This window comes from Erythrolamprus reginae, chromosome 7 (genome assembly GCF_031021105.1).
Source record: "Erythrolamprus reginae isolate rEryReg1 chromosome 7, rEryReg1.hap1, whole genome shotgun sequence".
NCBI lineage: Eukaryota > Metazoa > Chordata > Lepidosauria > Squamata > Dipsadidae > Erythrolamprus > Erythrolamprus reginae.
Genome location: NC_091956.1, coordinates 46453746 through 46466561, shown reverse-complemented (window position 1 = coordinate 46466561; position 12816 = coordinate 46453746). Strand labels below are relative to the sequence as shown.

General features: G+C 43.8%; 1 protein-coding gene across 7 annotated transcripts in view; it reads left to right on the top strand.

The window, feature by feature from the left end:
- GPM6A (glycoprotein M6A) overlaps positions 1-12816 on the top strand; it is a 321002-nt gene that overhangs the window by 291323 nt on the left and 16863 nt on the right. For all 7 annotated transcript variants that reach the window (XM_070756618.1, XM_070756614.1, XM_070756616.1 and 4 more), the window contains 3 exons: positions 7218-7371; positions 8362-8438; positions 9343-9408. In XM_070756618.1, the coding sequence (XP_070612719.1) occupies positions 7218-7371; positions 8362-8438; positions 9343-9408 (297 nt within the window). The remainder of the gene's footprint in view (positions 1-7217; positions 7372-8361; positions 8439-9342; positions 9409-12816) is intronic.

The following is a 12816-nucleotide window of genomic DNA, read 5'->3' as shown; positions in this document are numbered from 1 at the left end:
GCTTCCATTTCGAAGGTGGGTTTTTTGTGGACAGGGCACTGCCAATGGGTTGCTCTGTCTCATGCTCTCTTTTTGAGAGTTTTAGCACCTTCTTGGAGTGGGCGCTCAGGAGGCGCAGCGGTCTGGGATCGGTCGTTCACTACCTTGATGGATTCTTGATGGCGGGGCCTGCGAGTTCAGAGCGATGCTTTGCTATAATGCTGGACTTCGAAGCCCTTTGCGCTCTGTTGGGGGTGCCTTTAGCCTCTGAGGGGACCAAGGGCCCCGCCACCAAGATTACCTTCCTCGTTATTGAATTGGACTCGGAGGTGCAATCTTCTAGATTGCCCCTGGACAAGTGACTAACATCAGGGATCACATTGGTACGGTTCTGGGCTGCAGGAAGGTCAATCTTCGGCAGCTCCAGGAACTGGCCGGGATACTTAATTTTGCCCGCCGGGTTGTGGTGCCGGGCAGGGTTTTTTTCTAGGAGGCCTCCAGAAGGGAGGGCCTCTTCAGTGGTTAAGGATTTGACCTTTTTGGGAGCTCTTCCCCTTGATAGTGTCCCTTGAGCTTTGGGGTGAGCTGTTTAGGGGCAGGACTCTGCATTTTGGTGTGACAGCCTAGTGGTTGTCTTGGTTGTGAACGCCCAGTCCTCTAAGAGTGACAAGGTCATGCGGCTTGTCCGCAATTTTTTCTGCACAGGTCCTTGTCCCTGAACACATTGTTTTTGGCTAGGCATGTCCCCGGGTTAGATAACAGGGTTGCTGACGCCTTGTCCCATGGTCAGGTGTCCCGGTTTCGGACCCTGGCCCCGGGGGCATGTATGTCGCCAGAGGCTTTTCCTGTCCCCCTTTGGAGCCTGGGTGGGCTCCTGGGCAGTGGAGAGTAGAGGCTTGCTGGGCTACGGCACTCTCGGGAGTGTCTGGCACTCTGGGGGGCTTAGCAGCAGGCAGGTGAAGAGTTTGGGGATTGCAGGCAGTATACGGGTTACCCCTATAGCTGGCCTGCCCCAGTTGTGTACCTGGCCATATTTGCATCCAGCTTCGGCAGCGTGGCCTTTAAGTTAGGACTATTAGGTCCAGGTTGGCCGGCTTCACCTTTTGTCTAAGGCGGGGTCGGGGTTTTTGATTTATGGTGACTTCCGCATTGTGACGGTGCGGGAAGGTTGGGCCAGGGCCTTATCGCAGGCCGTCAGGTCATTTTGTTCCTTCCATTTGATTACCTCGTTAGGTGGGTGCTAGTGTGTAGGGTTTGGCCAGGCCAAGTATGGATCCCGCCATTAGGGAACGCTCGTTCTCGAGAGGCGCTGCCACTAGTGCGGTAACGGCGTTCTCGATACGGAGGATTCGGGGAAGTCGACCGCTGGTGGTCAACGGCCTGTTTTAGGGTACGAACGGCCTGTTGAGGGTCCGGGGTAAGATCTTAGGCCAGGTTCCCCTTTGATCCCCTTCTATTCAACCCCGCCAGGACGCGACCGACGGGGTTGCTTTGGGTCATGAGCGCTCAGAGACCACTCAGCAACAAGGTACCATCGGGGGTGGGGACCCTTCCGTCGTGGCGGCTGGGTCCTTGTCATCTGGTGGGGGAGACGGGGTGTGCGGTGGGACGGGCGTTTCTACCGCTATTGCTGGGAGGGCGGCATTACATTGCTGCACCCAGGGGGGCCTTGGAGGGCGGCATCCCATTGCTGCGCCCAGGCGGTGCTGGGAGGGTGGCATCCTGTTGCTGCGCCCGGTTGGTCCTGGGAGGGCGGCATCCCATTGCTGCGCCCAGGCGGTCCAGGGAGGGCGGCATCCCATTGCTGCGCCCAGGCGGTGCTGGTAGGGCGGCATCCCATTGCTGCGCCCAGTTGGTCCTGGGAGGGCGGCATCCCATTGCTGCGCCCAGGTGGTGTTGGGAGGGCGGCATCCCATGGCTGCGCTCAGTTGGTGCTGGGAGGGCGGCATCCCATTCCTGCGCCCACTCGGTGCCAGGGGCGGCATCCCATTGCTGCACTCAGAGGTGTGCTGGGAGGGCGGCATCCCATTGCTGCGCCCAGAGTTGGTGCTGGGAGAGCGGCATCCCATTGCTGCGCCCAGTCGGTGCCAGGGGCGGCATCCCATTGCTGCGCCTGGATGTGTGCTGGGAGGGCGGCATCCCAGTGCTGCGCCCAGTTGGTGCTGGGAGGGCGGCATCCTAGTGCTGCGCCCAGTTGGTGCCGGGGGCGGCATTCCATTGCTGCGCCTGGGTGTGTGCTGGGAGGGCGGCATCCCATTGCTGCGCCCAGTTGGTGCTGGGAGGGTGGCATCCCATTGCTGCGCCCAGTCGGTGCCAGGGGCGGCATCCCATTGCTGCGCCTGGATGTGTGCTGGGAGGGCGGCATCCCATTGCTGCGCCCAGTTGGTGCTGGGAGGGCGGCATCCCTTTGCTGCGCACAGTTGGCGCCGGGGGCGGCATTCCATTGCTGCGTCTGGGTGTGCTGGGAGGGCGGCATCTCATTGCTGCACCCAGTTGGTGCTGGGAGGCCGGCATCCCATTGCTGCGCCCAGTTGGTACTGGGAGGGCTGCATCCCATTGCGGCGCCCAGGGGTGGGTCTTGCAGCTCGGTGGCAAGGACCTGTGTGGGCCTGGGGGTCTACTTTAGATCTGCCAGGCTCGCGAAGCCTGCGGTGGCTTCGCACTGTGCGGCCATCCACGCAAGTGGTGTGGTCGAGATCCTCCCGGGGATCGCTTGGTGGGACGCCATTTCCCTTAGGGCCCTTCACCGGGTTGGACGGGGAGTTATTCAAGGCCCTGGGTATGGTAGTCAGAGAGTTGGGCGGGGTGGTAGTGGCCCATCCCCACATCACCATAGATCAGCCGTGGCTTTACCTGGCTGCTGGTCTTCCTCTGTCAGTACAGTGGAACACCGTTTTTCTTACAGGACCTGCAGTGGTCTCTGCGTGAGCTGGCGCAGTTAGAGGGGGGAGTCGGGGGGCCAAGATAGAGATCTGACCCCCGCTCCGTGGCAGGTTAGGGGCGGAAATCTGGGTGGTGGTTTAGCAACTGCGCGTTCTCCCTTGGGCATCTTTGGGGATGATTGACAGGTTCTCTCCAAGCTCATGGTGGGGTGCTACCTGAGCAGTTGGGGGGAACCTGTCTTTGGGTCCCGCACATTGAAGTCCCCGGGTAGGGGTGAGCCGGCGGGACCCCCCTCATGCAAATGCATGGCAGGGTCTCAGGTGAGGGAGAGGTCCCTCACCTGGACTAGCATCGAGCTACGCCCATAGTTGCCCAGGAATGTTTATTGCTACGTCATTTCCGCCCCGGAAGTATTTGTTTGACCTTGCAGGTCCACTGTTTGGGTCATAGTTAAGCATGTTGATTTATGCTAATTTATGCTAATTTAATTAAATAAATTATGCTAATTTATTTTAATAAAAATGACCCAGTTTAAATCCAGCTCTTGTGTCCGTGTCGTTACTCCGTCTCTTCTGCAATAGCGTCGGCGGACTTACCCGCCGGCAGCGTTTGCAGAAGGGTCGAGGGAGACACCGGACTCCCCATGGCGGCCGCCATGTTGTTTTCGGCCGAAATCTCGCGAGAACGAGATTTCGGCCGAAAGTCAGGCCTATGTGGCCTGACACACTGCGAAGTCTGGGCGGGGCTTGCTGGCCCTATTTAAGGGCTTGCAGGCCCTGGGCCAAGCCTCTTCGCCCGGACTTCGCAGGCGGAGCAGACACCCACCCGCCCTCCCTATTTTGCAGTGTGCTACTATGGGTCACCCTTAGGGGGGCCGAATGGGAATTTTTTGCGGCCTCGCCCCTTAGGCCGGGCCGTTTTTTCGCCCATTCCACACTGGGGTGATGGATGTGCGGTTAGGGGGTGCTTGCACTTTTTAGGCTGATTGGCTTACCTTTGGTCATTTGGGTAGGCAGGTTAGGGGCGGAAATCTGGGTGGTGGTTTAGCAACTGCGCGTTCTCCCTTGGGCATCTTTGGGGATGATTGACAGGTTCTCTCCAAGCTCATGGTGGGGTGCTACCTGAGCAGTTGGGGGGAACCTGTCTTTGGGTCCCGCACATTGAAGTCCCCGGGTAGGGGTGAGCCGGCGGGACCCCCCTCATGCAAATGCATGGCAGGGTCTCAGGTGAGGGAGAGGTCCCTCACCTGGACTAGCATCGAGCTACGCCCATAGTTGCCCAGGAATGTTTATTGCTACGTCATTTCCGCCCCGGAAGTATTTGTTTGACCCTGCAGGTCCACTGTTTGGGTCATAGTTAAGCATGTTGATTTATGCTAATTTATGCTAATTTAATTAAATAAATTATGCTAATTTATTTTAATAAAAATGACCCAGTTTAAATCCAGCTCTTGTGTCCGTGTCGTTACTCCGTCTCTTCTGCAAATGATGTTTACTCAGTTTGGATCGGGGTGGGTTTTTTCAGCTAGTGATTTATTCCATCCCCCTAATGACTTCTTAACAGTAGAATAAATATACAGCATTATCATAAACCCTGCTGTTTGCATAATAATGGCAGCTATATCCTAAGCATTCTTTTTGTCACTTATTTATGTTCTTTCTTAAGGGATTTAATTAAATTACTAAAGAGCCAATTTGTTCTTCTGGTTCATTATGCTAATAAAACAGTTGCTGCTCTGATTTGTTTAGTTGGCTTGCTGTCATCTTACCTGTGTACATAATATTTTAGGACAGTGGTCATATTTTTCACTTTTAAAAGGTTAGTGATAAGAAAGTATTATTGGTAATAGCAAGATAAAAATCTCAAATGAATGTGTTATCTATGAATACTATGAAAACAATGAATACAACTACTATATTATGGAATGTGTCCTCCCCTCACTTAGCACTGTTGAGTACCATTGATCACGATACCCTTTTGGATTGGTTTATAAGGTTCGGAGTGATAGGCATAATTTTGTAGTAGTTCTCCTCTAGTGTTAGTTCCACTTGTATCAGTGAGAGCTCTAGCCTAAACTCTTACTGTGTGGATTACCTCAGGGCTTGACTCCCTTTCCTTTCCTGTTAATCTATTTAAATAAATATTAATCTATTTGGAACTTCTGGGTGATGTTATTGATTGGCATCTGATAGAAATTATTATGTTCCATCATCAGTATGCTGAGGATCTCCAGTTCTACATCTCTTTCCTGGGCTGAACAAATGTTGTCTTTTATTTATATCCTATATTTTCAGATTCTAAAATGAGTTCTGGTTTCCACCTACTTTTTGCAGTGAAAGTGTCTAAATTTGGCAGAGATTCCTTATTCATTTGCATTATGCTATAGTGTCATGGAGCTCTTAAACAGAAATGATATAAGAAAGCTAACACAGAAAATTCAATTTTTTAAAATGAGAAGTTTATTTACTTTTTTATTTTAATTAAGGTCCCAAGGCAGTATTAAATTCTGATTAAAACAATCTATATCACATGTCACCCTGAGTTCAAGTTTAGGGTAATTTTAGGTAATTGTTATTTTTCTGTTAATCCTTTCCTGACGCCAGGAAAAGCAGTATCATACTAGAATAGGATACAGGATCTCTTACGGACTACTGTATATTCAACTATTAAAGGAGCAATTGCCTGGGCTATGTAAACCACTTTACTAGCCAGGATAGAGAAAGCACAGTATGTACATATTAGCTCCCCAGACTCATTGTGACAAGGAAAAGTAGACAAAGTGGAATTTGGGCACAGTGTTCTTTTTAATATTTTCAACTGTTGTATAACAGTTTATTATCAGTTTTTCAACAGCAGCTACAGGAACCTGCCTGAAGCAAATAAATTAATAATCTGCTGGCTCACCTCTGTCATTGTTGTGTAGTACATGCTTTTAATAAAATGAAACATTAAAAGGAGTGATGCAAACCTGTTGTTCAACTAGTTCAAGGGTCTCCAAACTTGGCAATTTGAAGACTTGTGGACTTCAACTACCAGAGTCTACAAGTCTTAAAGTCACCAAGGTTGGAGACCCTTGAACTAAAGGATATGCCAGTAGGATTGAGAGAAGATTACTGAAATGACTTGAATATATTTTCCTGAATATTAAATGAAATATATAATTAAGCCCATTGTGGATTTCTGGTTTTTCTGCTCCATTCATTCTGTGATCCTATAAGGACCTATTTTACAAAAAGGTTCTGATTATTTAAAGTTGTGATTTTTTTTCAGGTGAGGTGAATGCATCACATACATGTAGGAAACTGTTTACTACTATTGAAAGGAAAATATGGGATTGGGACATTACAGATTTCAAAGGTGTAATGTACATATACAGCAATGGGAAAGGAATAGCAGAGACACTGGTATCAATTGCAGAAGTTATATAGTAATGTTTACCAGTTTGAGATGCAATCTCTTGAGTCTCCAGCTACTTTTGTGGATTTGATTTAAAAATCCAAAAATAAAATATTAAAAAACTGAATTAATGTCTATAAGATTGCCTTTATTTTATGAGAGTGGTGTATATAATGCCTAAATGTCTTCATGCAGTTTGAAAGATGTAGTCCCATATCAGGGACCCAATTCTGTCTCATATCATCTTATGTAGAGATTAAATATTGGTGATTTCAATGTATTCTATTGTTCAGCAAGATAATATAGAGGGCAGTGATATAGGAGTGGCTATGATAATTTCCTTATACAAGTAAAGTAACTTGGGTAGAATACTTTGTCCAGATTTCAAGTTAATGTAAAGTTCTATCACCGACAGACCATAAAGCAAGGGATAAATACTGTTTCTTCTTGGTATGGTTTCCCCAACAGTGATAGAACTGCTTTGCTAGAGACACATTTTGTTCCTATGTTTTTCATAGAAGAGGCATTTTACTTATTTATTACAGACTATAATGTATTTCTAAGTAATTCAAAATTCTCTCAATGGATTAAATATTAAAACATTAAAACTTTAAAAAGTACTTCCCTTAAAGAAGAAAAATGATGAATCAATAAAATGCAATGACTAGATAGAAACAGAACAGTTACTATTCCATTTTATAGCATACAGTATTTGATATTTGTCAGAGCTACTACTAATGAATCCCATAGCTCTTTAACTGGAAGCCTAAATATAGGATTAAATTACTTCAGTGATTAATGCAGTATATGAATTTAATCTTGAGTCTTGTTTCTGTCACATAAGAAATTAGTTGTTTATACCAATTGTGATAGATAGATAAATATTTTATTCTGTGGAAAATATTACTTTTCTTCTGTGCACTTGCCAGATTTTGTCTTATTTGTTCAATTTGTTACAGTTTATTATGCTGACTTATATCTTCATGTTGGCCTGGCTGGGAGTTACAGCCTTCACCTCTCTGCCTGTTTACATGTATTTCAACCTGTGGACCATTTGTAAAAACACCACCCTTGTAGAAGGAGCAAATTTCTGCTTGGATCTCCGTCAATTTGGTAGGCAATTAGAATATTGATTAATTCCCTCAGTAAAATACTAATTAAAAACACATTTTGCTGTTTAAACTCTGGGATGTATACAGATATTATTTCAAATCTATCATTCTCCTTTGGAGTAAATTTATGCAGCAATGTAAGTCTTTATTAGCAGCAGGCTTTTTATTTTGCTCTCTTTATTTTGATTCTGGTTTGAAACTAATAATATTATTTTACTGCATATCAAATTGGATGGATTTGTTAGTTTTATTCTTTAAAGCACTTGTCTGTCTTTATCAACTACTTTCTAACCTTATCATCTATGGGTAAGAGCACTCTTGACTGGAACACACAGTAATGGATTGATCTCTAGAATTTATTGAGTACCTTTTTTCTGTATTTATGTGGTAAAAAGGAAAATGTTTCTAGCTGAGGGGTCCTTGGTGCTCTCAACCAAACTCAAAGAGCAGTGAATATTCCTCATACCTTTTTTCTGTCACCCTTTGATTTAAAAAAAAAAAGATTTATCGAATATATATAGCTTTCCATGTCATAGATATGACTCTGACTTCTTATTTTTACTGGTTTCTTTAAAATCTTAAACTATTTTTAATTTTGATAATTTTGTATTTTGGTCTATTTATACTTATAATTGCTTTTATTATTATTGAATTGAATTGAATTCATTGCCTTGTTTAAAAAATAGTTAACTTTACAATGTGGCAGCAAAAAATATTATGAAGGAATATATACCTGACCTTTCCATGACCGTATTATGTTAAACTTGTGAAAGCAGAAAACAGTGATATTTTTGTACAAAAAATTGCATTCAATAACAACTGCTTGATTCTTAAAACAAGGTTATTCTTTAAATTGTTTTAAATGTCATGCTATCAATTAATTGATTGTTCTTATACATAAAGCTATGTTTAAGTTTATTAATTGTCAATTTCACTAATTAACACATGATAAATATGCATCAAAAATCACTGACTATTTCATCTGTTTCAGGAATTGTAACAATTGGAGAGGAAAAAAAGATTTGTACAGCATCTGAAAATTTCCTTAGAATGTGTGAATCTACTGAGGTAAACAAAACTATGAAAAGTTTTGTTATTGTATAAAGACATAACTAATGCAGTCCCTTAGTATTTAACAGCAAAAGGTTAAATAGTCAATACTGATTATTCTGTTTATTGTAGGTCCTTTTCAACCGACAAAGGTGTTGATCTGAATGGTCATAAATAAAGTTCTTAATACCATCAGATTTTTGATTGAACAAATTACTGAATGATTAATACAAAAAGTGATGTTTTTAATAATAACATGAGAAAAATTATTCTATGGATGATTTACACATTTATTAAATACTTACCATTGTTCATTTTTAGTTCAAAATAAAACTCAGTGGGCAACATCTTTTAGTCAAACACTTTCCATGTCTTAGTATAGAAAATGATAAAATGTATCAACCTTAGTTTCCATTGGAACAACATATCTTCAATTTCGCTAGCCATAGGGCCAGTTCTTTACATTTCCAAGCCATGATTGGGAAGATTAAAATTATATTGCTGTATATACTCCACTCATCTGCTCCAATTAAATCGTAGCTTCTCATATTTCTTATTTAAGAAGAGAAGAGTTGAAATAATATTTTGACTACATTGCACTTTTGATTGGCTCACAATTTGTCCATTACAGACATAGCCATCTTTCTCTTCAGATAAATGTAGTTTTGCTTCCATCTGGGAAAAAGAGAGAACAAAAGTCAGCAGGGAAATACAGTATTGAGGGAAAAAGTTCAACCCATTTACTAACTAAAGACAGCTTTTCCCAATTTTCAAAGGTGCTGTAAAAAAAATAATGAATAAAAGTAGGGAGTTTAAGAAATCAATGTATTTCAAAACTTTAACAATATGACTATTTGTGTGTGCACTGTAACATTTGCATGGTGTGAGTTCCTAGTTTGTAATTATTTTCTTTCTTTTGTAGCTGAACATGACATTCCATTTGTTTATTGTAGCCCTTGCTGGGGCTGGAGCAGCTGTCATTGCTATGGTAAGATTTAGACAACTTTGCCTTTATAATAATAAACTGTACATCCTCAGGATCCTTATAATGCTAAAACTAATCATAGGAACTTTGAGGCTCCATCAGGTAAAAATGTGTGAAAATACACGTCAAAAGAGATAGGGAATATGAACCAATAGGCAATTAGCCCAATATCGTCTAGTACAGTGATTTTCAACCTTTTTTGAGCCGCGGCACATTTTTTACATTTACAAAATCCTGGGGCACACCACCAACCAAAATGACACAAATCAAATCAAATCAAATCAAATCAAATCCATACATACATACATACATACATACATACATACATACATACATACATAACCCCCTCGTATATACAATCCCATGTAACATCCCCTTATAAATACAGTCAATCATCAATCATCCCTACTCAAATTTATATCTCATTTCTGGGTACTTCTCCTGTCTTTCCCCCTTTTCTCTCTCATGTTTGTCATTTCTCTCTCTTCCTCCCTTTTTCCCTCATTCCTTTTCCCTCTCACTTCTCCTCTTTTTCCATCCCTGTCTCTCTCCCCCCCTTATGTGTGTGTGTGTGTGTATACACACTGGAACCATTTCCAAAACCAGTTGAGGGCTGGGGTTTTTTCTCTTTTATTCTTTTCAAAAACAGGTGTGGGCTGGGGGGCGTTTCTTATTATTTGGGTGCTTTTTACCATATGCTTCAAGAATCACCCTTCTCTCTCTCTTTTGTTTCTCTCTCCTCTCATTCTCTGCCTCAATCATTTCTCCTTTTTTCTCCCCTTTTTGTTCTCATTTCTCTCTCTCCTTTCCTCTCCCTATCTGTCTCTCTTGCTTTCTCTCTCTCTTGCTATCTCTTTTTCTCTCTTATTTTCTTTCTCTCTCTCTTGTTCTTTCTCTCTCTCTCTTTCTCTCCCTCCCTCTTTCTCTCTCTTTTTCTCACTTTCTCTCTCTTGTTTTTTTTCTCTCTCTCTTGCTTTCTCTCTCTCTCTCTCTTGTTTTCTTTCTCACACTCTTTCTCTCTCTTGTTCTCTCTCTTGCTATCTCTTTCTCTCCCCCCTTTCTCTCTCTCTCTTTCTCACTTTCTCTCTATCTTGCTGTCTGTTGCTCTCACTCACTCTTGTTCTCTCTCCGTTCTTCTCAGCGGAGGCTGGCGAAGGTGATATTCAATGTCGGGGGCACGCGGGCGGTTGCGCGCGCTCCCTACCCCCCTGCTAGCCGCTCGGAATATTCAAAATAAGAAAAGCCTTCACCGGCAAAGGTTTTTCTTATTTTGAATATTCCGAGCGGCTAGCAGGGGGGTAGGGAGTGCGCGCAACCGCCCGCGCACCCCCGACATTGAATATCACCTTCGCTGGCCTCCGCTGAGAGAACGCCTGCCCCGTCTCTCCTGCAACCCCCTTGCTGAGAGCCCGGGACGAAAGTGCTCTCGGCAAAGGTGAGACGGGCAGGGCGTGCGTTCTGGGTGCGGGAGGAGCCACGCCGAAAGGCAGGAGACAGCGGAGGAGGAGAGGGGGGCAGGCGGGGGGCAGCGGCGAAAGGCCGAGGGGGCTGGAGGCACCATGGGGAGGCAGGGGCGGCCGCGGCTCCCTTCCCTTCTGCTGCCGGCGCCTCCCCGCCCCCCCCCCCGCGGGCTGGCAGGGGGATGAGGAGCGCGCGGCCATGAAAAAGGGTGCACGCGAGGGTATTTTGGGGTGCGCAGCTTTCGGGGAAGCGACGAGAAGCCATGGGCGCTTGGGGGCCGACTTTCAAAGCAACCTTTGCCGGCCTCCCGCGGGAGGGTGCCAATAGCAGCGGCGGGGGGGCAATAGCGGGGGGGGAGCCGCCTCACGGTACACCTGACCATCTCTCGCAGCACACTAGTGTGCCGCGGCACACCGGTTGAAAAACACTGGTCTAGTATACATTGTGATTACAATAATACCCTATTCAGCTGTCCTAATTCATTGATAATTGTTTGGAATGCAGTTTTAAGTACTCAAAGAATTATATATACAAAGTCAAACATACAAAATAATTTCAATAATAATTTTAGCATCTAATAGTCATTTGATCCTGCAAATGCAATCTTTTTTTTAAACTTTATTTCTTCTTGGCTCTTTAGGCAACAAATATTTACTAATTTCAATAATTTCCTAATTTGTATTTGAGTGTTTTATGGAACTCATGTAGGCCCAGAACAAACTGTTATCACAACACCAAAATTGAATGGCAAAATTACCAACTTTGGCCAAAAAAAGGTTTTCTTTATATTTTGGCAAAATCAAGTGAAAGTGACTGTCTTAAACCTTGTGAGACCTTTCAATCCTTAAACCTTTTCCCAAAATTTCCTAACACTCCCCAAAAGGGCTAATATTTTGGGGTACTACTAAAGCTGGAGGTTGTTATTATTATATTTTTCAGACTAGAACAGGGATTGATTCTTTAAAGTAGCTTAATACATTTAATTATTTTATATTATAATTTACTCTTTTACTCTTGGCTGTATAAAAACAATTCTTGCTAATATAGTTATAATCAAAATATTTGGTGGTGCAGCAGCTAGAGTGCTGTACTGCAGGCCACTGAAGCTGACTGTAGATCTGAAGATCAGCAGTTCAAATCTCATGACCGGCTCAAGGTTGACTCAGCCTTCCATCCTTCCGAGGTGGGTAAAATGAGGACCTGGATTGTTGGGGCAATATGCTGGCTCTGTTAAAAAGTGCTATTGCTAACATGTTGTAAGCCGCCCTGAGTCTAAGGAGAAGGGCGGCATAAAAATTGAATAAATAAATAAATAAATAAATAAAAATAAATACCTAAGATAAAATTTTCGCTGCTTCATATAATAAACACTGTAAACATCTTTCATATTATAGAAAGTTCTTTGGCACATAGAAATAATGCAGATTTTCAAATGATTATGAACAGAAAAGAATTGCTAATAAGAATAGCTTTCAAACTCCACATTAAAAAAAATGTTACTAAATTTGAATGATACCAGTAACAGGTACAAAATGAGACCACAGGTGTAAGCCCTATGATAAAGATGTACAACCAGGATGGATCAAAATTTCTGTTATAGTCCTTGAAATTACACTTTTCAGGATTTTATACTAAAAGCATCAAAAATATTTATTTTGAAAAGACAAGTCAAATGCCCTCTCTCAACAGAAGAGTGCAGAGAGTTCGGGAGGCCTACAGTGTGCTACTGGGGACTGGTAAAAACACCCCTGTACTTGCAAAAACAATGGGCTGTATTCACAAAAAGGGGAGTGTTTTTGCTTTCTCCCAGCCCCCTATGGGCATCTCAAACCATTTTTGTGAAAAATGTGTGAAAAATGGGCTATTTTTCACAAAGGGGGCATTTTTGCCTTCCTCCAGCCCCCAGGAGCTCTCTGCTGACCTCTCAAAACCTCTGTCCACCCCATTTTG